Genomic DNA, 27366 nt, shown 5'->3' on the forward strand with positions numbered 1-27366 from the left:
GCTCTGGGCTCATTAACGGAGCACAGCTACCTCGTTATTGCCGCCTGCACCTCTATCTGTACCCGACTTGCTCAGGCCCTCTGTGTGCGTGCGCGAGCTCACCATGTCTTTGCTCCCCCTCCTCCCTCTATCTTATATTTCTATTCCCTCTTGTCCCCCAGAGTAGGGTAGCCAACCAGACACAGTCCTGGTTAACATCCCTATACCGTCTCGCTTTCTCCTCCTCCTCCTCCTCCTCCTCCTCCTCCTCCTCCTCCTCCTCCTCTTCTAGCTGTACTGTCGATTTGCGAGCACTATGAGCGAAATATTTATCGGTAACCGGCAAAACAAACGTATGCGCTGCGACACCGAACAAAGCAGCACAGGCAAATCTCGGCATGAGCGCGCCCATATGCCTAGCGCTGAGCACGACACGGCGCTATACACCGTAGCGCTCCGCAGCTAACTGTGCACGCAAATTTGCCCCTAGCCGCCCATAGGCGATCTTGGACAGAATCGCATTGTATAGTGCCCCAGTGTTCGTGTGTTTGGACGACTTTTGACATGAAGCAAAGCAAAGCAAACAAAAAAAAGGACCGCGTATGTGTGCAGAAAAAAAAAAAGAAAGGACCGCACGTGTGGAGAAAATTATCAGTTTCACTATTGTCTCGGCTCTTCTCGAGCAGTGCAGCATCGATAGAAGCCGGGCGGAGAGGCGAGCCTGCCCACGAAGGCTGTTCACAACGGGCGGCCTTCTGTATACACGGTAGAGAGGTCAGTGGCGTCATAGCAACGCCACAGTAGTGCGCACTTTTGGTCATGTACCGCAGACGATCATATTTGCAGACATAGAACGCATGATTCGAATTTAAAAACGAGAATAATTGATTGTACGCGTATACGTATATATGTGTTGGAAAGGATTAGTTTTCGCACGCTCTTTTACACGCTACATGCCGACAAAAGTGCACTATGACTTGGAAAGAACGCCTATGGGACCTGCAGTCTCTTGCCATGCGAAGCGCCTGTGCAGTGCATCAAACGCGGCTAACTTTCGTGGTGGTCCCTTGCACGAGCACTAGGGCGTCACATGTTAGCCGCATCCCGTAGTTTGTGCGTGCGTGTTCCTCTAGTCGCCAAAATGTGCAGAGGGGGCAGCTAAAGAAGTGGTTTAAAAATTAATTTGGTTTGATACTAGCTCGAAAACCAAAACCTCCAAATTAACTTTGAGAGGTTCGTATAACGAGAAAAAGCGCAGTAAACTGCATGCACTTATGGTGAGCATCTCGACTGCACTGAGGGCGAAAAAAATATTTGTTTTTACGCGCCAAAATCACGATCTCATTATGAGGCACACCGTAGTGGGAGACTTCGGATTAATTTGGACCACCGGGAGTTCTTTAAGGTGCACCTAAATCTAAGTACTTCAGCTTTTTTACATCTCGGCCCAATCGAAATGCGGCCGCCACGACCGAGGTTTAATACACGACCTCGAGCTCCGCAATGAATCGCCATAGGAACTGTTCTAGCGCGGCGGGTTGCACTGAAGCAGAGTGAAAGAGGACAAAGGGAGAGCAGACAAAGGACCCAGTTCAGCGTTGCCACGCAGGCGGATCTTACAATGCGCCTAATTTGCAGGTTGTGTGCACAGCCACAAGCTGGGAGGTGAATGTCCCAGGCGAAGTTGATAAATCCTGGAACGCTCTGTTGTGAAAAGCATGATTCTCCTTCGGGACAAGCAGTTTCCAGCGGGAAGTCCCAGGTCCTGCTTTGCTGTCCTTCGTGGCCTTTGATGTCCTGTTCATAAGCAGGACACCGAAGTTCAACGAAGACAACGGAGCAAGAGAGCAAGACATGATAAGCTGGACACCAAGGGTAAACGCAAGAGAACAGCGAAGCAGGACAACAAGACCAAGGGCTTCCTCTTGCCAGTTTGCGGGACGTTCTTATACAAGACACCGAAGTTGAAGCAAAATTAGGCATTCGATGTCCTGCTTAATTATGGAGGAAATTCCAAAGAAGGGCTTAAAAGATAAATGTTTTAATTGGTTCTAAACGCGATGTCATTATATATGCAGCTACTTAGACATTCTGGCAAAACAAATTAGAGTAAGAAAAGAAAAAGCGCACCCACACATATGCACACACCCGTAGACGCACTCAACGAAGAAGGCCCCATAGACACAGGCGCCAGACATAGGCGCCTGTGTCTGGGGGGGTCTTTTTGAAGTGATTGCATGCGCAGGTGTGTGCGTGGATGCGTGTGTGTTTTTTTTTGGTACTCTAATTTGTTTTACGAGAATGAGTTATTAACTATGCCAACAGCAAGTTCATCTAAGATGCTTAGACATACAGAGGCAGAAAGAGAGAGGGCACAAAATAACTTTAAAGCTGGAAAGCGCAGGACACTGTTGTGATTATGTAGGACAGCGGAAATTGCACGCGGATGTTTACGGCACTCAATTGTGCAGAGTGTAGGTGTCGCTATCTAGCGAGTTATACGTCACCAGACTGTGTGCATACATGAAACGAACATTGGACTAAATGTCTTAATTCTTGAACGTATAGTTTCTATTCTCACCGGCTGTACAACTGAGAGCTGTAAAAACATGCGTGCACACATTTCTTGAGCTGCAGGCTATGTTTTAACACCAGAGCCCGAACCGTGATATATGGCATGACACTTTAAACAATAGTGTAGTGCCAGGCCAGTGAGCGCACTTCTCTGCTTTGTAACAATCACGACATTACACCTGTACATATGTTTCTTCAGTTTTAAGGTATCTCTATAGAACACAGACCTGTCAATTTTAATATCAGACCGCACCATAGTTAATAGTTTTATTATAGAAGTGTAACACAAAGTTGTCGCGAAACCTTAGGCTCGTTCCGGCTTACGCAAACTTTTTCTTTGTTGCGAAATCAAGGCTAAATAGTTTTTTATGGTAGAGGGGGGTCAGCCCTCGAAGTGAAGTGCGCCCGACTCATCAGTGGAACTCCCCCCCCCCCCCCCCCCCACACACACACACAAGTCCCGGTTCTGGAGGCCCTGCAGCCGACCCTCATTACTTTTTGTCGCCGGTTACAAATGTTTCACTGCATTCAGCACTGTGGCCTGCGCGGAGTTCAGCCGATGGATATGATGTCTTCCCCTTCGGTCATTGAAGGCAGCCGGCGGATGACGTCACGGACGTTGACGTGTGCCACGTAGATGTCATCGCCGATGGGCATGCCTCCACGACGGCGACCGGCCGCCGCGTTCACGGGGTCGTAGGGCTCCTCGCCCAGCTTGGGACCCTTGTAGCTCGAGTCCTGATCCACCTGCATCGCCGTCGGGGTGCGTAAGAAGGAGCGGTTTTTTTCTTCATCGCATGTCTGCCGTAATCGTCATCATCGCCGTTTTTGTTTTCACTCACGGAGGAAGGAAAAAAAACCATAAGGGAGAGCCACAAGACAATTTTGAAGCCTAGTCATAAAAAAAAAAAAATAACAGGAAAGGCTGACAAGAAATAGGCCAGCACCACGTGATAGGCAAACGGTGATTTGAAGCCACGGAGTGCGTGGAAAGTATCGGGTGCTGACAGTGGATCTAAACAGCAGTCGCAAATGGTCGCTCTGGCCGAAAAGTGACCGATTTCGCGAAATTGATCACTGACCGATTTTTCAGCTCCACGACTGGAGTAGCAAAGCTGCCAAAAGAATCAGCAGCGCAGGAGCAGGGCGTCGGTATACAGAGGTGGTTATTTTCCATGGCCATGGTTGTACGAGCACAAGTTAACGACAGGTTGCACTCGCCGACGTGAATGCAGCCTTGTTCGTTACTTTTGGTGCATCCCCGCACACAGAGCAAAATATAGCCAGAAGGATGATGCAGCACGATGATCAAACAAGCGATTTAAATTTGCGCTTCGTCACTTTCATCCTCGTTGTCTACCTAGATACGGCAAGGCATTCTGACGGTGCTATCGTCGTCAAAGCGGAAGAGGGTTGGCCACGGGGATGCGCACCAATCGAGCCCGTACTCACCAGCTTTCCCAGGGCGTAGATGCACCTGGTGACTCGGGGCAGGTGCCGCAGAAAGAGCAGGTCCTCGGGCTGGAACAGCAGGCGCTCCTCGACGCCGTACGACTTGGCGGCGCGCAGAAAGAGCTCGATGTTGCGCCGCTTCTGACGGAAGTCGCTGCCGGTGCTCACTTCCTCCATGGTCACCGAGCCAGGCCGCACGTGATTCATCAGCCTGCGCCCGAGGACGGGTTGCTTCGTGGGTTTAAAATAACGGAATACTCTACCGAGCACAGAAACGGCACCGAAACACTGTTTTTCGTGACTCAGAGGCAGTCAACCACTTCTGATAACTCTCGCATTATAAGTGACTTCAAAATATGTCAACGTGCTACATTTCGGAGACCTTGCTCATTCTCCTTGTTGTGCTTACACATCCTATATGTACTCAAAGGAATGTTCTAGAAATATTTTTGCGTCAATTGGCACTCAACTTCACGTGTCCCAAGTTCACAGTATGGACTATGAAAGATAATGACTCCAGGCGTGTTAGCGCCCTCGCCGACTCCGGATGCGGCGGCGCATGCGCAAACCGCGCGCTTTTTGTCGGAGGCCACTTGACCGGCGTCGGGTATGCCAGGGCGCGAGCCGAGAGAGAAAGCTGACGCCTTGATGCAAGCCGTCGATCGCGCGCATCCACTGTTGAGGTGGCATTATCCGAGATTCAGAGACGTGGCACAGGGAAATGGTAAAGGGAGCGGCAGCACGGAACGACCGCTTTGGGAGAAGCAGGGGCGCACTCGCGGCGCTCTTCATGCAGTGCACGCCAGCGTTGTGACCACTAGAGTGCTCGCGTTCATCGAGCGAACTTCGTTCATGTGTGCCTTTGGGCAGGCGTGACACCACGCGAGTTTAGTTAGTAAACGAATGTGTTATGCATTTTGCACTGCCAATAAAACTACGAGCAAGACTTCGCGTAGTATTCTAATGCTTTGCTATCGAGTCGATGCTACGCCTTCTTTGGGCAACTGCGACTTCTTCAGTCTAGACAGTTATATGTCCTTATTTCTGATTCGGTATCCAGGTGAGGCGGAGGTGTGTATGTATTTGTAATTGATAGTATCAAATGTAAAGTGGAAGTTTCCTTGTGGTACTGACAATTAAAAGGCCCTTTCTGTGCGCAACTAAGTTTCGTTTCGCAGTTGCATAATGCGTCTTTCAGGTGGCTGTAGCGGCACTTTATTTAAGCGCATTAAAAAGAAAAAAAATGTGCACTCCAACGTTTCGCATTTCTTGGCAGAGCCTTCAACTTCGGTTACCAGGAGTAAACCATCGAGAAGCAAGAAACGATTACTGGTCTCCTAGGAGTCATATGTTGATGAGCATTAAGTAGTAATGAAAAGTTCTCCTATAGTGATTTTCGGCTTATAGTTACAAATAGCGCAATTGATTCATCAAGTATGGCCAACATTACATAGTGGGCATTTTCGCCCACATACTTTGTTCATTTCAGCGTGAGATCACGCATGGTACTTGACTCCAGTCATAGTATAATACACGGCTGATGGCGCTTTTCTGAGGCTATTCGTGGTGACTTGTGACGCTGGTGACGATAAATGCCGTCTTATTGGCAGCCTGCTGGTTGCATGCTGTACTAATGAAATTCATTCTTATTGATATTCGGCATTTCAGCGTTTCTCAACCCAACAAGGTTCACGGCAGGAGGGCAACCGCGGTTATCTTTCCGTGCGCTTTCATTCCGTTTTACATATTACCTCAGGGCCATAGGCAATAGTTTTCTTTTACCATCATTTTTGGATGAATTTAGTATTTAATAATTGAGGACGTTCCATCACTCACTCATTTCCGTTTGCCTTATTGTTCTACATCACAAACTAAAAAACTGCAATTTTTTAATTCTCCTAGCTCCATTGCCTGTTTACTTCATATGGTTGCAACACATTGTACGGTGCGTGTAAAAATATAATCAATATTTGTAGACAAGTGGCAAGTTATAGTGTTACTCACTTGCAGAGAGCCACACCATCTTTGAGGAACTGGTCGTAGTCGAGGCAGCTGACCATCTCGAGGCAGTTCCAGATCCATATCAGAATCTGGCTCTCCTTGGTGTTGTCGCGCTGCGGTAGCAAATCGAGCGGCCTCAGCAGAACGTCCGTAAACACTGACCGTACTGATGTATAAGCACACGATGGGAGGGAAATCGGGCAACACTTGACACACCAAACTCGCACTCGCATAGCTTTTTTGGAACAATTTAGCCTTTTGTGTGTGTGTGTGTCTCCATGTGTGCGTGTTTTTTGTTTTTTAGCGTTTTCCTCTCTATCATCTTTCTAACCCCTATCCCCCACCCCCTGTGTAGGGTAGCAAACCGGGGATTGATATCTGGTTAACCTCCCTGCCTTTCCTCTTCGTTACTCTCTCTCTCTCTCTTAGTCCTGAATATGAGTTCAGATATTTCTTAACAATCGCGCTAATTTTGCGCTGTCTTTCACCAACAGGGAATTGTATATTTCTACAGACATTTGCCACGCTAGGCACCGTATTGCCACGCGAGTTTTATTCACAGTTTTTATCATTCGTTTTCGCTATTGCACTTTGTTATCACCTTTCTGTTGTCAGCTTATCACCTTTCTGTTCGTATAGCTACTGAGCCGACAGGAATGACAAGCCGGCTGAGTTGTGGACGAGATATGTGTGCCGACAAGAGTTAGACAAGAATGCCGAGAAAAGTAATGCTGCACTAGGTTAGCACTCTTAAATTTGGAGCACTTAAATTTAGTAAGAGCTCCTAAATCTCTGATTCTCTACAAAGCTCACGTCAGATACTAGAGTCGGCTTATCAATAATACTGCAGCCCTTCAGGAACCGTAATATGTGACGATAAGTTTTTCATCATTTCCTTTATCACCCGCTGTCCTTACAATTGCTTGTCGCGGTGACGACAACGGCCTCCGGTCAAATGGCGGAGTGAGAGAAAATAACGGATAATAAAATTAATAATTAATGGAATTATGGGGTTTTACGCGCCAAAACCACTTCGTGATTGTGAGGCACGCCGTAGTGGGTTTTCCAGAAATTTCGATCACCTGGGGTTCTTTAACGTGCACCTAAATCTAAGTACACGGGTGTTTTCGCATTTCGCCCCCATCGAAATTGCGGCCGCCGTGGCCGGGATTCGATCCCGCGACCTCTTGCTTAGCAGCCCAACACCATAGCAACTAAGCAACCACGGCGTGTGAAATTAACCATAAAAAAAAATACGGTGTCACCGATGGCGTTGCTTGTCAGCGCGAATGTTAATCTTGACTACATCACGAGCGACAGCGCAACAGTGCTGCACACATGGGTGAGCCGCGAGCCAGCTATCACAAAGTGAGAAATTAAGGAGCAAAAGTAGAGCGTTTCATCGGATGGGTGGCGCCTGGAGGTTAGCCATCACTTTTGGCTGAACTCCTACTTGTTAGAGTAGCTAACCCCCGGATTACCCCTTCTATAATTGCTGTGCCTAAAGTCGTCCGTTTGTTGCGCTGTTTCCAAGATACTTAGCTGACCCGACTCTACCTCTAAGTCACTGTTTCCACATCTGTAAGCGCGAATTATGTTTGCCACGGAATCTGAACTACGGGTCAATTTGGCCCATCTGCTTGCCCAATGTTACCCCAGTTCGCTTCAGACTGCAGAGTAATATCGCTGCATGTCCCCAGCGTTTACTACGGGCAAAACGTATAGCGTGTTCGACAGTATGTTCAACATGCCACGTTTCGTCAGCAATGGTGAAACAATATTTTATCGTTATATGCCTGCAGTCAATAAATAACTTGTACATGTGGTTTGGTCCGGTGATTCAAACCTTCTTATGAAAAAAATAAAGCGATATTATTATCTGCATACTAAGTCGAAATCGAATTACACTTCGTTATTACGAGGACTTGCTAGGAAATGCAGAAAGTTTCTTCCTACTATCTTTGCTTTGTTTCAGAAGAGTCTGCAGCCTTTGGAATGAAATTAGCTAGTGATTTCGACACATTCATCAACACGCCCCGCATCATAATTCGCGACTGAAAGAACCTGCGCTGAAACTTCTCGTGTCAGCAGTAGCGCGGTAACGTTTCCTCCGCCCAGCGGGCGGGGGCAACGGTTTTTAGCATAGGCCATGCCAGCAGTTTGGCGTCGACAAATTCACCGCTCATCTTGAGGCACACGCGTCCAGCGCCTGACCTGAGCCGGCACCGGCGAGCTTAGAACGCAATGTTGGGCGGACGCGTGCCGGGAGATATCAAGCGCTGGTATACACAAGTGCACGTCTACCATCGTGCGAGATGTGTCCTTTTCGTTGAGTCGCTATACCGGATGGCGTTAGCATATCTTAGTATAGGACACTCAAACTGGGATAGCACCTACTGGCCTCTTGTCGACCGAGCAAGATGGCGCGAGGTGTGTCACGAATTCGGCACCGCGACGATTCAAGCAGCGTGCTCACCTGGTGCGGCTGCAGGTCATCCTCCCACTCCTTTTGTTGCACGTCGGCCTGCTTGAGCTGCCGCATGACACCGGCTTCTTGGTGGTATAGGCCTAAACTATCCGCAGCCGCTTGCTCGATCCTGCGACGTTCCCTCGTGAGCACTTTTCGCGGGACGCGCTGGGCGACTCGGCCCGTCCGGAAATAGAACTTAGCGCGCCGAAAGCAGAAAGAACACAAAAAGAGAAAGCTTGCAGGCAGAAAAAAAAAAAGGTGAGGGTGAGTGCGCGATGGCTCAGTTTAAAAGTGAGCAACAACTTCGGGAAAGGGAGTCTCGAGGGGCGAACCACGTAAATAGCCTGCCGGCGCACGGATGGGGCGTTGTGTCGTTCTGCGTGGGATTCGATACATTCTTTTTCCCCGACGGATTTCTCTTCCCTCGTTCCACGAAACGCATGTAATGCAACCGTTTGTCGCACTCACTTGCCCCGCCAATGAGTGCTCTGCATACTGGAGCCTGTGCACTGAATTTGAAACCTTTCAGCGCTGTTTCATGTTAGATCTTTGCTGTTCGCGTTGAGGCGATGGCAGTTCTTCGACGTGAGTGACTCATATTTGGAACCGATTTTAGTTGGTGGAAACACAAGTGCACTAACATACGACGATTACTATAGCGCAGCATATGCTCGTCCCTTAATCTCGCTAAAAGCTTTATGAGTAACATTGAGATACAGGAATCAGGAGACTTAATATACTGATAGCAATAAGGAAATGAAAGGGGGGCAGTAATGAAGTCAAGGAAAGCAAAAGGGCAATTAACTGTGCTATTTAAATTGAAACGTACATAGAAATAAAACATGAAAATGGAAGACACCTTGCCGCCGGTGGCAGCTGGACCTACGACCTCCGTACGACGAGTGCGATGCTCTTTCTATTGTTCTTGATGTTACTAATGTTACCGAGATATTTCGTGGGTCTCTTGGATGTACTTAAAAAGCTTCATTAAAATGCCGCAGCCGTGGTTGTTTCATCCAACTCTCTTTAGCTACCCATAACGGTCACGTTAAAGTCACATGCGCTTATACCGAAGTTAAACGCGGCTTTTTGCTGTCACGCAGGGGGTGAAGAAACTCCTAACGTAATTTGTAGACCTAAAACAACGCACCGCATGGGACGCAGTGAAGGAGCACAAGACGTCTTCAAATTGTAATTGGTCCTTGGGCGGACAAAGAGTGCTTCACAGCCATGGAGCCAACGTTTTGGCGAGGAAACTTGCCCTAATTGACACTTTGTCAGAGTGTTGACTCTTTTTCGAAACGTCAAAATATGGCTGGCATCTTTTCTTTTCTTTTTCGTGGGGCTTAATGTCCCAAGGAAGGAAGGAAGGAAAAAGTGGAGAAGGAAAGGCAGGGAGGTGAACCAGTTTAGCTTAACCGGTTTGCTACCCTACACATGGGAGAGGGATGGGGGAGATGAACGATTGGGAAGGGGAGAGGGAGAGAGAGAGCACATAGCACAGCACACACACATCATCCGTTGGAGTCCATCAATCTGGCATGGTACGTGATATCACTGTCACAGCCGCTTGTCCAATCTCGTCTCTTTCAAAAACTACACAGTTGGTTATGAGGAACTCCGCAGTGGGAGGCTCCGGATTAATTTGGACTATATCCGGAGTTCTTTACCGTGCATCTGCATCTAAGCACACGAGGGTCATTGCAGCGGTCGGAAAATGAACCCACGACCATGTTCGCGGCCGCGACTCTTGTTCAGCAGCGGAATGTCATAGCCTCTGAAACACCGCGAGGGGTAATGGCAGGCATTAAACTGTGCCAAAGATCTCTTCCTGCTAAGTCATGTAGCTGCCATCAATAATGGCTTGCAGATATTTCTAATAAGTAACGGTGAATGAACACCTTTGTCGAAAATCGTGTAATTACATTTCTAATTTCAAAGTGCAACAGTGCAATACATATTCGATGACGTGTATTGTTAGGAAACCACGTTCTACGGAAACGCGTTCAGTGACATAGGTGGAACTCCTGCTTTGGCAGTGATGGAATGACTTCTGTGTTGCTCGCTACTTCTTTGTACGCTGCGTGAAAACAAATATTGTAGGCTGCTGTGCCACCTTGGTCAAACGTACGGCTTTGTATCCTACCAGTACTGTGGTTTTTTTTTTGCTGTCTTGTTTCTTTCTTGTGTTGATTTCATGCAATTTGCGCCACACATGATTGTTGTTCAAGGTTAAGGTGCACTAGCCTGTGCTCGCCATGGTTATTACCGCGTATCTTCTGAACTCAGAAATTTATTAATTCGTGAGTTCATGTAACACATGCGCGTAGTAGTTTATAAAGAGCGGGTTCCTTGATCTATGTATATGTCTATCCAGCTCACTTTCCCCGAACACCTGCAGAATAGAAAACGACCGTATTTCGTAGTTGGCTTTTTCTACCTTTCGGCATCGATAAGCCGAAGACGCCCATAATGGTACAAAAATTCTAGGATAATGAGGTTAGACTTCGGGAGAGATTCCACAAATCACCAGTCGCATAAGAATGTCAGAATATGAAATATTGGTGATTGGCCATCTTACGATCAATCCTTCGCACAAATGAGCCAGTTGAAGTGGGGTTCAAGTCGGGCTAGTGGTTTATGTGGTTCGACATTGGGTGCAATTTTGGATACTAAAATACCGTCATGTTGTCGAATTCTACCATGTTGGCGCTTTGAGCCAATCAGAGGGCCGGTAGTATGCGTGTGAGTAAATCAAAACTGTCAATGACACGAATTCGACGATGTCGTGGAGTTTGACAACGTCCAGTATATAGTACCTATTAACATGTATTTCGAGCTTTCGGGTGATGCGCCATGGTCCCTCGCATGTGCCGGCAGAGTGGCATAGCAGATCCCATCGTCGTGGGCGTGAAACGACGACTTGCCCGACATCTGGGGATGCCCCGTGAGAGCCCACGTTGGCCCAAGACAAGCACTTTGCTGTTGGTGTCTAAAGAGCACTTGTCAGAGAACAGTGACAGTGATATCACTTGAGCAGCAGATGCTTGAATACTAAATGATCTTCGAATTTGTGAACAATAATAATATTTTATTGACATTATGTACAGCTGCGTGCAAAAAAAAAACATATCAGGGTGCCTTGGGGTAACTCGTTTTCAGTGCGGAAGTTTCTGGCAATTAAGACACACGTGCGCAGTTTGGAAGATGCTTGAAATTTAGTGACAGTCTGAAAGGAAACGATTGCCTGTCCGCTAAACCTCTAACGAACGGTGGCCGTTCCATATACTATGACAGGAATAGTCGCAAGTCATTCAAGTGACAAGCATCAGCTGTTAAGTCGAACCTCTGTTCAAGTGTAAATTCGTAAGGACGGAGGAGGTGCAGCGATCTCAACACAACTTGGAACATTTACTTTTGTACATGGTTCATACATGAAAGAAAATTCTGTATACTGAGCAGGTACACCAGAATCTATAGTGATATAAACATGGCCTAAAGCCCAACGAGAAGTCAGGGTTACCTAAACCTGCAGAAAACATTCATAATATCTCCAATTGGTTACATTGTGCGTAAGTATATCAATAATGATCACAATTATTTCTTCATGTTGAAGAGTAACTAAACTTTCATATTCGCGTGTGAGACCACCAATATTTCGCTTTGGGAACATTTTACTGGTTTTTAGAGCAGTTAATGTTTTCTGGATGCTGTCATAAAAAACATCTAGAAAGCCGTCCTTATTTCCGAATGAACTTTAAGATACTCCTCGATATGCTAAGCCCGCGGAAAATTTCCTGTCTGCCTAAGAGCTCAAAGATCAACAGTATTCAAATGCCTTGCATTTTGAGGGTTGCCGATGCCGTAAACGAGCAACTGTGTACCCGAGATCTGGATTGGAAGGGCTTCAGCCAAGGACGAGTGTCTGGTCGTATGGGCACAACAGTCACGTGATCTCAACACTGATAATATTAGATGCCATTTACAGATCACGTATACCATGGTGTTTCTGTCTAACCTTGTTCCGGGCCCAGATCATCTTTGCAGAGCCAACATCGAGCACGTGCTCCAGGTGACATGACTAATATTGAATAAATTTAATGCTGGGTCGTCGGTAAAAACCACTCAACAAATTATGGGTTAAGCGTGAAACCTGCCGTGTTTTCTTCTCATTACGTAGGCATGCTCCGATATCCTTCCTTTAATTTTTTTTTAGTCCAAGAAAGAAAATACATTGTGGAGAACATGTGTATTAGCCCTGTTGAAACAGCTGCGGAAAAGAAAGCGAATAAGGTTTTAACAATTACGACAGAGCATTTCTTTAGCCTGGAATTAACATGCGTCAATATGTGCTTTTCGATGCTAGTTAAGTAAGGTTACTGCTGTTGAAACACGAACAGAATCTCAGCGATTGCGTAACATAATGAAAGAGCTTGTGCAAATGACGGCTGTGTGGGAAGATTACGCAGAATTTCCACGTGCGTGACTGTAAAGACGTAGTACTACTACTTTTGCGACGTCTTTGCTGCGCTTACACGCTGAAGGAGAACACTGTTATGAAACAGCCAACCCGTTTTCACATGTAAAACGCGCGCAACTTCGATCGAACAGAGCGCACTCGAAAATCTGGCGTCAATCATCAATTTATCCGGAAGCGTCGTTTAACAGCACGTCGCCGAAGCAGGGAACATCTGTCAACGGTGTCAGGCATCCTTCGTACACAGAGCGGTTGGTGCAAGCTGGAAGCACCCATACAGCGTAAACAATGCAGGCTTAAACAGCGTTCTGGAAACGTAAACTGTTACTGCTGACATATGCTGACACTGACATATGCTTACTGCTGACATATGGTGTTAACTAGGAACTCTTCGCACGTTGTCTGTGATTGCTTGCATAAAGGTCGCAGTCTGCAAGCCATTCTTAAAATAGTACAGTCAGAGTCAAAATTTTACGGGCCAATGGATCTAAGAAAATGTTGAATTTCCGAAGAATTCGTGACCGTAGGCAGTACAACCCACTGCTGTTCGTATGTATGTTACCCACTGTTGTTCGCAAGCTGGTACTCCGAATACCGGAATGCGCGACCAGGCTGCAGAAATATTAAGCTGTTCTCACACTTCGCGGTCCGTGCGCTTTTGACACCTGGTGTACGTATACATGTTAACTGTGTGAGCCCGAAAAAAAGCGTCACCGTGGGTGACACCCATACGCTTTTTCATTAACAGCACACAATTTCTAACAAAAACTAAAATGGTTCATAGCCTGGGACCATATAGCATTCCACGCTCAAGTCGTACGACATCGAGACAAATGAGAGAGGACTCCAGGTTTCCGAGTGCTTCCAAGGCCAGCCGTTTAGAAGCGCTTCTTCTTCCTCCGTCGCGGCGCGGGTTCGTCGAGTGGTTCGTCGGACACCTCCATCCAGTCGAGCATTGCCCCTTGCAAGGGCGCCTGCTGAGCCGGTGTGGGCTCTGGTGCCTTGTACAGTGCGCGCAGGGCCCGTTTTCCCGACAGGTCGAGCCGGCCGTCGAAGTACATGTCGTTGATGTAGAACAGGAGCCGGTCCACTTTCTCCGGGAAGGTGCTGATCTGCGACTCCAGCGTGGGTGGCTTGGACGTCTCCGGTTCGAGGTCTGCCGAAGCCAGTCCCAGGAATCCCTTGAACTTCTTGCCCACGTAACTGACCATCTCGAAGTCGTTGCACTGCTTTTCGACGTCTTCCTTCACGGACTGGAAGGAACTGATGATGAGCGTCACGAATATGTTGAGCAGGATGACGGAGGTCACGAGGGCGAACACGAAGAAGACAAATGGTCCGACGACAGGCGAAGCCATCGCGATGTCGTCGAACTTGAATTGGCCTCGCGCCATGTCGAACGCCGTTTCGGCAGCCGTGACAAAAGTCGAGAACTCCTTCATCTTGGTCCCCAACAGTATGTAAAACACCTGAAACGGCAGAGACGCAGTCGCTCATTAGGTACTATTTCCTGCTCACTTAAAACGTATCCGGTACACGAGACGAGAACACACGAGTACTACAGAAGGTGAAAATTAATACAGACGGTGAAGAATACCTATCCTGCATGCAAAAATATTAAACAAAAGGAACATTGCACAAGGTAGGTAAGCAAAACACAGGTGGTGTTTCATCGTCCCATGCTACTGGCTCTGCTGTCTCAGGTGAGTGTCCTGGTAAGACAATAACAGCATGTACCGGCTATCACGTTACTGCTTCATCATTATGGGCGAAAATGCAACCTAATGTACATAAGTTCCCCCATCGTCGTCGCCATCATCTTAATTCTGTCCATCTTATTGCTTTCTTTCTCCCCTTAACCAAACGATGAATAGCTGGCTAAAGCAGGTAGGCATCTCAGGGTTCTCATAAAATAATCCTGTCTGTTTATAAGTAGGATCCTGAGTGGGCTCTTATAGTTCTGATGGCTTCCAATGCGGCTGCATAGTCTATGACTAGATTCTAAATAGAAAATTAAAGGAATAATTCAAAATATAACACATTAAATTAAATAGAAGACGCTGAAATGCGAGCACAAGAGGTAGACAGGGACATAGCCTCAGATCATTGCCAAACGACGATATCCCTTGTCTCAACGGAAGCAAATCCCCTTTTGCTACAGCCTTATTCGACCTATTGCTATTAAATGCCTTGGAATTTGCACACTGAGCCACTAGCAGAAAACTGACCTGCACGAAGGCGAGAAAGGTGACCCAGAAGACTACGAAGAAGGAACTGAGGTCCCTGGAGCATTGGGCTAACGTGCTGTAGAGGATTCCGATGCGCTTGTTAAAGCGTAGCATCTTGGTGAACTTGAGAATGCAGATAAATATCAGGAAGGACATCAGGTAGCCGAACAGCTCGTCGATGGCCGCCACCACCTGCAGAAGCATTTGCACAGCGGTCAGAAGTACGCCGCTGGATACTGTGAACGAGAAGGGCCACAAGGAATTCCCTATCAAGGGCCATGACATAAAATGTTTTGTGGGTGTGCGCGCACTTTGCGATCACGACATCCGTGCTCATTTCTGCTTTAAATTTATGCGGCAGCTGCCTTCGAGCTGCACCAGGTTCTTGCACCTTGAAGCAGCACTGCTAATGCTTTGCGCGCAACGAATGCGCTGTTAGTCTTTCTTCTAGACATTGGCATGAAGTAGATACCTTAGTTGCAAATACCTAAGGTAGATACCTTAGTTGCAAAAGTTACAAAAGTGGAAAATTTGAAGGCAGCCACATTTTAGTACACCTTCATTTTTAAGAGATTTTTAAAATCGCACCTACTTCGAGATAGTTATCAAATTTCAATGGCAAATCAGGCAATATCGAAACCGCGCGCCGCGGGAGCGCAGAAAAGGTGGCCACGCTATCACATCAGACCGAAACGCCCCGTGATGGCAAGCGCGACGAAGTTTGAAACCGAACGTCTCGGTCAGTCGCGGCATGTTTCTGATACAGCACGCTTTGCCTGGCAAGGTTGTGCCGTTGCGCACTGGGTCAGGATTTGCCGCGACGTGCTATCATTCAAACGTCACCCCACCATTTTTTTATAGGGCGTTGCCGTCTGATGAGCAGCGGGACGCACTTGGACTCACTATTGGCCTTGAAATTCGATGATGAATATCTCAAACTACGTGGGAGTTTTTGGATTCCTAAAAACTGGGTGTGTCATAAATTGTGACCCTCTACAAGTTTTTCATATAAACAACTGCCGTCAAGTTATTAATAGAATAAAAATAATTAAGAATTTGTGGTAATTACACATTTGAGAGTAAGCGGCAAAGTATTTTGCACTACGCCGTAGAGCTCACGTGCGATGACGACAGATGTCTCACGGTAATAGCTTTTTAGAAAAAGCTATATTGTCTGAAAAAACACACCCTGCATATGAGTGTATCATTTCATGCATCAGCCTTGTCGCTTGGATAAGCGCGCTAGAAGTATGGCCGGGCCGACATCTCCGACCCTCATTAAAGAATTTCTTCCGCCGCCGTTGGATGATGAGCAATGGCGGTAGCACTCCAGTGGGCAAGCAGGAGCGCCCACACCACGTTTCAGTGCCGAGACCGGCGCGAGCCCTCGTACAGAGCGTCGCGAAAACGCTCGTTCTCCAGTTCACTTCGTGCAGAATAACGTGGGGGTGAGCGTTTGCATGTGCATGTACGTCCTCTAATACCTGGCGTTACTACGACCATTGAACGCTGCAGTTGCAAAGAAAGTACGCCAAGTTGAATTTAACTGGCGAACAGTGCAGACGACGTGACCAGTGATTAAGAACAGGACAGTTCCGCTGTCGTATATTTAGTTCCACCATCTGCGCCGTTCGTCATGTGTAATGCAAAGCCAGTTAGAACCGTGCATCGCGTTGCAGTACTGCGCGAAAGGATAGTGCAGCGAACTCGAACGAATAAATATTGTAAACATTACGAGACCTGCAGCTTGACGTAGCCGTTCCCGTGGCTGCGCTCGAAGGTCTTGAGTATCTTGTTGGTGACAATCATGCGCGATATGTAAAAGAACATGGCCGAGTAGGAGAGCCCGAGCGCCACCAGTTCTGCGATGTTCCAGTAGCTGCGGAAATAGTCGGCCCGCAGGTTGAGGAAGGTGCGAAACTCGTGCACCGAGAAGTACACGACGAATCCGACGAACACGAGCTCACAGAGCAGCACGAACAAGCCGAAGCCCTGGTGGTAGCGCATCAGCCGGATGGCGTCGATGCGAACGTTGGGGATCAGGCCGCCTCCCGGATGGAACTCGGCCAAGATCGTCACCACGCCGAACAAGTTCACCTGCGCAAAGGTGAAAGTGACGAGTTACGCAGGAATGCAGAATGCGAATAGGGTTATTGGAATTGTAACGCCGGTTTTCTTTCTGGCTATTTATTCAAGCCGTTTCTGCAGGCCGCGGTGCCGAAGGTATGTTGGCCGAAAAATGTTGGCCGACCCTGAAGGTACTGCAGTCTGAAAATGCGGGCATAACCTCTCTTTAATGAAGAAAGAAATGCTTTAAAACTTCTCCGAATTGATCTTGGTCAGGAAACAGTGCTATTCGCGTGCGCAGATAGTCACCGCAGGTGAGTTCAGCCCGAAATTGACGGCTCGGAAAAATTGGTATCGCGTGCAGCATGTCGAACCGGCTTCTCCACAGTGCCTCGATATAAAGCTGGCTCTCACCTGGGCATTGTAAGCGCCGAACTCGACGAATACGGCCCTGGTGCCACCGTCGATCCAGTCTGCCTTCTCCAGCTGATTGAGCTTGTCGATGATCTTCTGGTTGGAGCCTCGCAGCGGCACCAGGTATCCGCCTCCGCCGTACACGTCCAGCTTTCCCCAGAAGGGAAGTCCGTTCAGCTCCTTGGCTCTCCGGTGATGCCACTCGTCCACGGGGCTGTTGGGGTCAGCTACTTCTTTCCATCCTGGCTGGTAGCTCAGCTTGTCCTCGTTCAGCAGGTTCGACTGGCCGCGGCACTCGTCCACGAGGTTGCGCATGAGCTTCTCCACTCGACACGAGTCTGCGCAAGACGTGGACGAGCTGCCAATGCTGCCATGTCCCGACGTGAAAATATGCGCCCAAGGTTCGTCTCAGGAATCTGAGATTCCGCAAACCTAGTTGGCCGCGATGAAAATACTGAAGGCAAGATGTGGCTTTGCTCTGAGGAGAACTCCTCTAAATGCCTCTCGCAGTAAATGTATGCATCCAGTTTTAATACTTCTGCGACAAATAAAGCTATCACATTGCTCTGCCGCCATAGGTCGGCAGACGCACTCTTGAGTCGACTTACTCAGAGTCGCTCAGGCATAAACCGATCCGTGAGTCTTAGTCAGAGTGAGCCCAGCTGAGCCGAATTTTGGTGACTTGAGCCCGAGTGAGCATGACTGCGTAAACTTTTGATGAGTTTGAGTATCAGTGAGCCCGGCTGATTATAATTTTCGTGAGTCTGAGTACGAGTGAGGCGGCCCTATGCAAAAAACTTAATTTTTGTGTGAGTTTCAGTGAGTTCCGTTTTTTTTTTGAAGATCTATGTCTGCCACTGACAAAGATAGAACATTTTTGTGATAAAGCAAAGTTACTACATTATTGCCACGGCGTACCATGGTACCATTACCACGGCTGTCACGCACGAGCAGAAGCGTTCTTGTTTCTTTTTATAAGCAATATCGTGATACGCAGAACGGGATAGGCGGATAGCAGCAGCAGATGGGGACCTGGACTGAGGACTCCACCCTCTGGGACGTCATTACGAAATAAGTTTCCTGCTTCTTCTTCTTCCTTTACTACTACTACTACTACTACTACTACTACTACTACTACTACTACTACTACTGCTACTACTACTACTACTACTACTACTACTACTACTACTACTACTACTACTACTACTACTACTACTACTAGCTTCATATCAACCCCATGTTTATGTAATGACCCACTAGAAGCCCTTACGTATAATTAAATGATGATGATGATTACTACAATGTGCGAGCAAATTTTGCTTCGTGTAATGAAGTCACAATAACGTCGACGAGCCCACATCGGACATTTCCAGAACCCCTATAGTGCCCAATTAACATATCTTTTAAACGTTATATATACTTTCACGATAGCTAGGTGTTGTCCTTTTGCGCGCGAGAAACGAGTGTTTCTACAACTTCGAGAATACGTCAGTAGTCCTTTAAGACACAGCAGTAGGAGGACACGAATAAAAAACAGCAACCTTGCATATAGAACTGCGTTGCATAAGTACGCTATGTGACGAACAATGAATGTCGTGACGCTTACGGGGCCGAGCGCGTATCTGCCTGATCGCTGCGAATCCCATGATGCGGTTCACCCTGTCCCCGAGGAATCCACGCAGTCCGAATGGCTGTTCTCCATTGTACCACGGGCCGGCCTTCAGGTTGGGCACCAGCACCTCGCGCGACCACTTCCAGAACTGCTGGGCACTGGAGATCTGCGGCAGGGTGCAAATTGCGACGCCACTGTCAAGTGCACACATATGCGCACGACAAATACGATGCCGTGAGAGCTGCGGCTGTCGTAATGCATTTGGGGAGCCTTCATACAGACAGGCACTGCGTAAGGGCTCCCTGAATTGATAAACAAATTTGCGGTCGCAGATTTTAAACACCATCTACTTTGCTTTGTACAATGCACACACCGTGCCCTCCTCATGAAATATGATTGCACCGTTCATAAACGCTCTGATTTCTGCGCACTTGAAGCGAACAGACGAATTGTGGTTAACCACCACACCATCGGCAGTAAATTCCAGTGAAACTTCTCCTAGTGCCCGCATTAAAAGTCACTGGAGGGCTGGTAGTTTCCTTGTGCGATGTTTAGTAGCAGGCTGTCTCACATTACAAATCTTCAAGGGTTCTTGTACTTTGTGCAGGGTCTCCTTTTACAGATTTTTGTTGTGCACACAGAGTACAATGGGGATTTACATGGCAAAGGCTCCTTCTCCAGGACAATCAATTCCTAAAGAAAGTCGAGTGCCGGACCGGGAGAAATAACCCATTTGGATAACCGGTGCGTTACCGGTGGCTGCCCTCGTCCTCCCGTAGCCGAAGCGGATGCTGAAGCACGAGGCTACGGCTGCGATTTACTCTGCTTGTGTAAACTGAGATTGAATGACTCCAATTCATGGGTACAAATACTCTCGAAATGAAATTAAATACAAAAAAAAGTTAAAGAGTCTTGCTCACTGGTACACATGTGGATACTGCCTGTACATTGTTATTTAGCGATGCTCTCGATCTACATACGGAAAATGCGAAGCATGCACTGAGATTGAAGCAACTACATGCCACGTGAAGCTGTGGCCCATGTTTCGCTCATCAACGGTAGCAGCAAGACAAGCTAAATGGCAGCGTGGTCCGTATAGAGCCACTCTCGGAGAAGCAGAGCGGCACTTGAAATACACACGTCCAGACTGTCCGTTACCTCCATGAACTTTCCATTGTCGACGAACTCGTGTCTGAGGCTCTGCTGCAGGAAGTAGGCGCTGGGGTCCCTGTTTCCGTACGACAGCACGGTGAGGATCCACAGGAAGAAGAGGTAGCTACCAATCTCCCGCAGAATGGCCGCCATTTTGAGCTCCCGGAGACGTTCTTCGCGGACGCGGTCCAGCTCCCAGCTATTCTGCGGCTTGTACAGTCGCCGCCGCCGGTGGTTCGGCGCGTCTGCGAGTACGATGATCTCGCTTTGTATCATGACGTAAGGCAGCACTCTCCCTTAGCCCTTTCGCGCCCAGGCTTCATTTACACGTGTAACTTAACATCAAATTGAAATGCTCATATATATAAAAAAAGAAAGGAAGTCTTCATTTGGAAACGAGCGCTTAGCTACACAACCGCAATTTTAGAAGTGCACCTTGAATGCTCGATCAACGCACGCGTCGCAACATACATGTAACCCTTGTAACCCTTTGTGCCATGTGCAAACCCACACTGAAGTAAGAGCAATGTTGTGGCTTTTGGCACCAAATTAATATTTCTAAGGTCAGTGCATCGACAGCGACATCAAAATATTAGAACACAACACGAAGTAATTAAGGCTCGTAGATTTATGGAGAGTAAACGTTTAAGTAAACATTCCCCTAATAGGTAAGCACCGCATGGTGTCACGCCCGTCCAAACATGGACGTGAACAGCGTCCACCCGATGACTGCGAGCACTCGCGGTCACAATGCTGGCGTCTTTAGGAGCGCAGACAGCGGAGAGCGCACGGCTTCCTGTCACAAAGCGAACTCTCCATGGTGCCCCGAACTTTACTATTTTACTGCGCGGCGTGCTCTTCCGAAGATCAGCAGATCACACGACTTCTACCACTGGGTGCACGGGAAGACAGCGCCACGTTAAGGCACCAGCCTTAACTCGGCGTCGAATGCGTATTGCATTCTGCATTGGATGCTTAACATTATTTACCTACGTTGAAGAGTCTATATAATTTACTTTAGCGTCATGACGTGTTCAACTCAATGGGTCGTGCTTTTGCACGTGATCAATCTGTTAAAAAAGCGCACAAACTGTGCCTACGAATCGCGCGCACGGCGAGTGTGACTTTCTCAAAAGACCGCAACGAGTCGGCAGCTGCTCTCGCCGCGACATGCGGAGCCCATGGCCGTGCCACTCACCGCTGTGCAGCCACTCCTCGTGCTCGAGGAGCTCGGGTTCTTCTTCATCCTCTTCCGCTTCGTCGTCGTCTTTGTCCGGAGACTTGAACAGGCTCGAGAAGATGATGGCCAGCAGGAACACCTGGGCAGACCATGTCGCGCGAATAGACCGAACTGCGTTATCGCGCATCACTTGGGAGTGTAACGTACTCGTCTTGTCTCCTTTCAGATTTCAAGTCACCTCAGTCACAAACGCTTTCTGATAAAAGATAAAAACAGCAACAAAAAAGATAGACATCTCGCAATTGCACACAAGAATAGCAAGACGCTTGCGGCTGAAAATTTACTGAAGGCGATATTGCCGTTAATTGATCAAGCGGTAGATGCCTATGCAGGTAGAACGATCTGCATTACGTAAAAAAGTCCCCGTGGTGACTCAGTGGCTATGCTGAGCACGAGGTAATTCGATTTGACCGGAATGCAAAAAACGCCCTTGTGCCGTGGTTTCGGTGCACGTTATGGAAACCAGTCGATCGAAATTAATCCTGAGCCCTTCACTACAGTATTACTCATGAGCCATAACCCACCGTGCAGTTGTGGGACGTTATCGTGGGGGGACATAGTTAATATTTAAATTATGCCGACTGCTTCGACGGTTGGAGTCCTCTCGTGCTGCGGGTATGCTACTGCTGCTGCTGTTGCCTTTAACACATGGCACGTACCCACGAGGGCGCATTGGCCAAAGGTTCCCGATGAAAACATAACAAAATTTTCTCCTTCCCACTAACTCAGAGATCTGTATTACCTAGATTTACGTGTTGCATGCAGAGAGTGACAGATGAGAGGACAACAATGAAGATGCTGCAGTGTCGTGTCAAGCTGCTTCATCGCCAACGTTGCACCGAAGAGCGGAGAGAGTGCAGTTATTCTGTCCTAGCACAAACGTCGATGTTGTAGTAAAATATAAAAAAAAATCGGAGAGATGTGCGACATTTCCAAAAACAAAATATTCATAAGTCCGTCGTATTAGACAGTTTTAGTTTAGCGTACGCTACAGTACAGCTAGTATAGCGTACACTACAGTTGCGTCTACACTATACTGTAACTGTTCATAGAACAGTTCGCCAGCAGTCTCGGAGATGTCGTTTGTCTCCGTTTACAGAATTCCTGTCATAAGTAGTTCTTGACCTCCTTCGTAATAAAGATACGCAGTGAAGTCGGGGTTCATGGGGACAGGTGAAAAATTAACATTTCTTTTTTTCTCGCGTGCGAGCTTGCCGAGCACGCATGAATCTCAGTAAGCCAATGACCATGACCTTAAAAAATATGGGCAGAGAGGAAAAAAAGAGAAAAGAAATCAGCGTCGTCGTTCTTTCTGTAATATTCACGGGACGGTTCAGCCGCACGTAAACATACTGCGGCCGCGCAAAGCGCCAACAAACACCGTCTTCGAGCAAACAAATACCAACTTTTTTAGCCTGCCGAAGTTCGTGGAAGACAAATGAGAGCGCGCAAAGTCCATAAGCGAGATACAACGCAGCCTGTATAGCTAGTTTGGATAAAGCGCTTTGGACACAGCGAGCCCCAACGTGCGAGACTGTAGCACACACTTCGTAACAGGTAAGCCTGTAAGAAGTCCCCGAGAGCTAGGCGACCTGTGAATTATAGGAACCCGCGAGGCAGGCTGCATTTTGATGCAACGCGAGCTACACGTTCGACATATTTGCTGGGAGACCGTCGAAGCTTTTCGAGTAAACTCGTACTGATTGGGCTCCGACCCTTCGACTGGGCTACAGCACCAAACCCGAAAGTTCCATGCGTAATAAACGCTGGGGAAGTGACATGCGAAGAAGCGAATGGCTGCGCGGCAGAGGCGCTTGTGGAGAATGCGGAGAGAGAGAGAGCCGTGCAACCACGCGGATTCTGCTCCGTTGATTGCACAGAATGAGCTCATAAAGTGCAGAATTAAAAAAAAAATCTTCAACATATACCTCGCACTTTATCTTCGTACATTTATTTCGCCAGCAGGCTTTTCACCCATCCGCTCGTAAAATACTTGACATTCCACGGACTTAGAGGATTTGATAAAGGGCAACGAGTTGGCTAACACAAGATAGCCAATGATGTCATCGTGTGTTATCTCCGGGAAGACTCTGACATCGGCAGTCCTGTCCGCTACGCGTACCGCGTACAGATCATTTGTCAGTGCTGTACATTTCTTTTTCTCGTGCCGTGAACACGTTGATCTGATGCGGCTTGCACAAACATTTATTAAAGAAAATAATAAGGAATCTAAGAACGCGTTTTTAAATGTTCCATAGAGAACGCTATAGTTCGCCCAAGAACGCGTTCTTAAATTCGCTATTTTTTGTTATTATTTTCGTTATTAAATGTTCGTGCAAGCCGCCCCTGGTCAGCTGCGAGTAGCAGTCAGCATGAAAACACTGCTTACTTAAAGTTAGAGGCATTCTGGGTGAAAGATTGGGAAGCTTGCATCCGCCCATTCCACCTATGTCACTTTACCGCTGCTGTGACGGTCACGGCCATGTTAGGGCAGTCGCGACTGGCCTGCTGGCAGTGGCGTAGCAACAGGGGGGGCCGGGGGGCCGTGGGCCCCGGGTGCAAGGGGCCAGTGAGGGGGGGGGGGTGTCATATACGTCTTAGGACACTCCTCTTTCCGCCGGCTACACCCGGGGAGGGGGGTGACAGTAGACCTATGGGCCCCGGGTGCCAGACGACCTAGCTACGCCACTGCCTGCTGGCCCCAACTACGAGAGATTTGGCAGCACTGTCGCTGTTCGGTACCTGCGGGAGGACCGTCTCACCTTGATGGGCTGGGTGATGAGCACGGACATGAAGAAGGAGACAAGCAGCGAGGTGATCCACTTGCGGGTCTTCTCGTCGCCGAACTGGACGCCGTAGGCCCAGATGAAGAACACCGAGACGAAGATGGAGGCCAGGCAGAGGAACCAGGCCACGTAGCGGCACCACCAGGGGAACATGAACTTGCCCTTTCGCTTGCGCCTGCCCTGCTGCAGGCGGCGCCTCTGGGCGAAGGCCTTCTCCTCGAAGACGTTGTTGAGCTCGGTCTCGGTCAGCTGCATCGTCGACTCGGACTTGCCGGCGTGGCCTAGCGGCTTGGACGCCGCCGCCGACGAGGCGCGGCTCACCACCAGCGAGTCTGCGAGAGATTTCCACCCGTCTCACGTGGGACGAATGCGCAACTGCGCAGATTCGCAGGCGCGGTATAAGTGGACCGCTCGCCCCTTCGGGAGTGGGACTTTTCGATGTTCGGAGGGGCTGAAAGTTCTCCGCGAACTCGTACACGCGGCGTCGATGGGGAGCCAATAACAGCGCGGATCGTCCGATACGTCGCTGGGACCTACCTAGTTTAGTTTAGTTTGTTTACTTTGCTTAGTTTATTTTAGTTTGGTTTGCTTTGTTTTCACCAAAGCGGACCGATTAAGCTAATGCCAAGAATAATTGAGTTTTCATCGATCAAAGTGCTCTCAAATGCGAAAATCGCAGATGCCGTGATAAGTGCATGTGAAACGGTTAGTCTTCTCTGCGTCTTCTCTTAAGTGCGTGTCTTCTTTGTTGCGCAATAATACTTGAGTAATAGATTACCAACTTGCCCGGATGCTGCTCTCATTAAGGTGAAGCCAAGTTCGCATTCGCGAAAATCACCGCTGCGAAAGAAGAAGTGAAAGATCAAGGCTTATAAAACTGGCATCGTTAGCGCATTCTTTCAGTGCGTACTATAGTTTTGGTTAACGGGCCGAAATGGCGCGAGTGAGTGATTTATTTGAACGCAACTGCAAATGTTGGCAGCTAGTGTGTCGCCTTCTTCTCCACAAACCACAAATTGACCAATGATCAAAGGATGATAGCATTAACTTATATGAAAGAAAGAAAGAAAGAAAGAGAGAAAGAAAGAAAGAAAGGAAGAAAGAAAGGAAGAAACGTTTCACAAATAAAACACATTGCGTAAACGTACTTAAACAATTAATGCAGAAAAATACCTACACATTCTGCATTTTCTGCATTCAAGCGCCGATCAATCAATCAATTCACTCGAATAATACAAAACGAATAAATAAACGCACAAGGACCTAGTAAGTGTAAATAGAAACATACAAGGTCACCTTCAGTAAAGAATGTTATTACAGCTTTCAAAGCTATAATACGCGCAGCTTGGACACGGGATAGATTAGAATTTCTAAACCCCGGAGCTGTCTGTTGTACTGAGCTATCGATTTCTCGGTGACCAGGCCACACATTTTCAAGCAGTAGACAATAGACAATGAGACAGCAGCACTTAGCGTGCGACCTTAGGCGTTTGCCTATACCTGGTCTATACGCGAGTCCTTGCACTCCCGACCGTCAAAACGCGTTATAGTGCATGCCGTCACCTCTTTTCTGGCGGAGGGCCTCGGTGATCCTGTTGGGTCTCTTGCGTCGCAGGCGAGACCTCCGGAAGAGCGTGATCATCAGGAAGGTTGGCGGGAACACGATCAGGTTGGCCATGATACCCACGCCCACCTGCGCGCACGATACAAAGGGCTAACTGCGGAAAGCTCGTACCACAGGAAGACGAATACGGAGTTCTGCATTGTGAACGCTGAACGAAGAAGTGCGTTCTCACTCAACGTTGCATTCAAGCCACGCAGAATCCATGTCAGTCACTCTCAGACTTATCCGGAATGCGCAAGACACCAGAAGGGCACGAGCGCGGCCAATTCGATAAGGTTTAGAAAAGCGCAAAATTAACCTAGCTGCCATTTTAATTTTAAAACCATAAAAGACACGCTTTCACGCGACCCACACACACAACTACTCAATTTACACAAACATGTTGGTCCACCTGGCATAATTCTGCGGAACCCCGAATAATGCCGGATAGCCAGGTACCTGCAAAATGCTTCGCATAACATGGATTCCCACGGTGCGTGGGATCTGCACAAATTCTTTAAAGTGTGATTTTTTTACTTATTACTGAGCCTAAACAAGGAACATTTTCAGATACATGCTGCCTGAAAAAAACCAAGCTATTTCTTTGTGCAAAAGCATGAAACTACTGTGAGAAGTCTTGCTAGCCTCTGCAATATTGCACGCTATGTGTGAAACGGAGTTAAGTTCTGGCTTAACTATTTTTAGTTACTATATTTAGGGGGTCACTACATGAAGAACTATAATTGAAGTGGCGTGTCCACACGAATATACCGTGACTAAAGATGGGTAATGCTTCGTACCTGTTCTGGGCTAAGCGAGAAAGGGCCAAGGTTGACTGCCGATGCCGATGGCTTGGAGGGCACCTGGCCGTACCACATGGCATTCACCAGCATGGACAGGTAGAGGAGCGCCACGCAGCACGAGACGCGCTGGACGCGCGTGAAGCGGCTCTTTGGCGGACGCATGAAGACGCTGAACCACAGGTGGCCGTCGGCGAGGTTCTTTTGAGACTTGAGCTGGAACAGGTGGCTGAACTCGGTCGCCTCGTCCTTGCCGGCCACGGGCAGCAAGCGGTCCGTCTGCATCGCGCCCCCACAGAGAGGGTTTTCTCAGTTCAGAGTCTACGGGACGCTCTAGCAGAGGGCACAGACCGGTGCCCTGCCAAGCCCCATGCGCCAGTACCCCACTCGACAACGATTACGGCCGTGTCCCGAGCGCCCTTCTACAAAGGCTGTCCAGGCCAGCTCACATCCTGAGGGCACCTGGGCCCGGCCGCTCGATGGATAGGCCGTGATTTGGTTATGCTATTCC

General features: G+C 48.2%; 2 protein-coding genes across 2 annotated transcripts in view; both read right to left on the reverse strand.

The window, feature by feature from the left end:
* Positions 1-1998: 1998 nt before the first annotated feature.
* Positions 1999-8959, reverse strand: LOC135918936 (myophilin-like). The gene is made up of 4 exons (XM_065452632.1): positions 8483-8959; positions 6010-6119; positions 4006-4216; positions 1999-3300 (listed from the first exon to the last, which is right to left on the reverse strand). Exons 1-4 carry the CDS (start codon positions 8546-8548, stop codon positions 3106-3108), a joined length of 582 nt encoding a protein of 193 aa, XP_065308704.1. The 5' UTR covers positions 8549-8959; the 3' UTR covers positions 1999-3105.
* Positions 8960-13673: 4714 nt separating this feature from the next.
* Positions 13674-27366, reverse strand: part of LOC135918925 (polycystin-1-like protein 2) — a 58096-nt gene continuing 44403 nt past the window's right edge. The window contains exons 26-35 of the mRNA XM_065452623.1: positions 26856-27134; positions 26016-26145; positions 24429-24784; positions 21625-21745; positions 20433-20671; positions 19269-19440; positions 17663-18000; positions 16922-17278; positions 15182-15373; positions 13674-14422 (exon numbers count right to left, since the gene is read on the reverse strand). Of these exons, the coding sequence (XP_065308695.1) occupies positions 13832-14422; positions 15182-15373; positions 16922-17278; positions 17663-18000; positions 19269-19440; positions 20433-20671; positions 21625-21745; positions 24429-24784; positions 26016-26145; positions 26856-27134 (2775 nt within the window). The 3' untranslated portion in view covers positions 13674-13831. The remainder of the gene's footprint in view (positions 14423-15181; positions 15374-16921; positions 17279-17662; positions 18001-19268; positions 19441-20432; positions 20672-21624; positions 21746-24428; positions 24785-26015; positions 26146-26855; positions 27135-27366) is intronic.

Source organism: Dermacentor albipictus, chromosome 8, assembly GCF_038994185.2.
Source record: "Dermacentor albipictus isolate Rhodes 1998 colony chromosome 8, USDA_Dalb.pri_finalv2, whole genome shotgun sequence".
NCBI classification, from domain to species: domain Eukaryota; kingdom Metazoa; phylum Arthropoda; class Arachnida; order Ixodida; family Ixodidae; genus Dermacentor; species Dermacentor albipictus.

Excerpts from the sequence above, each read along its gene's own strand:
- LOC135918936 (XM_065452632.1), bottom strand. The coding sequence starts at position 8,548 with ATGCGGCAGCTCAAGCAGGCCGACGTGCAACAAAAGGAGTGGGAGGAT. Across the intron at positions 4,217-6,009 it reads GATGGTGTGGCTCTCTGCAA|GCTGATGAATCACGTGCGGC; the intron begins GTGAGTAACACT and ends CCTCGGGCGCAG. Across the intron at positions 3,301-4,005 it reads TCTACGCCCTGGGAAAGCTG|GTGGATCAGGACTCGAGCTA; the intron begins GTGAGTACGGGC and ends ACGGCGATGCAG.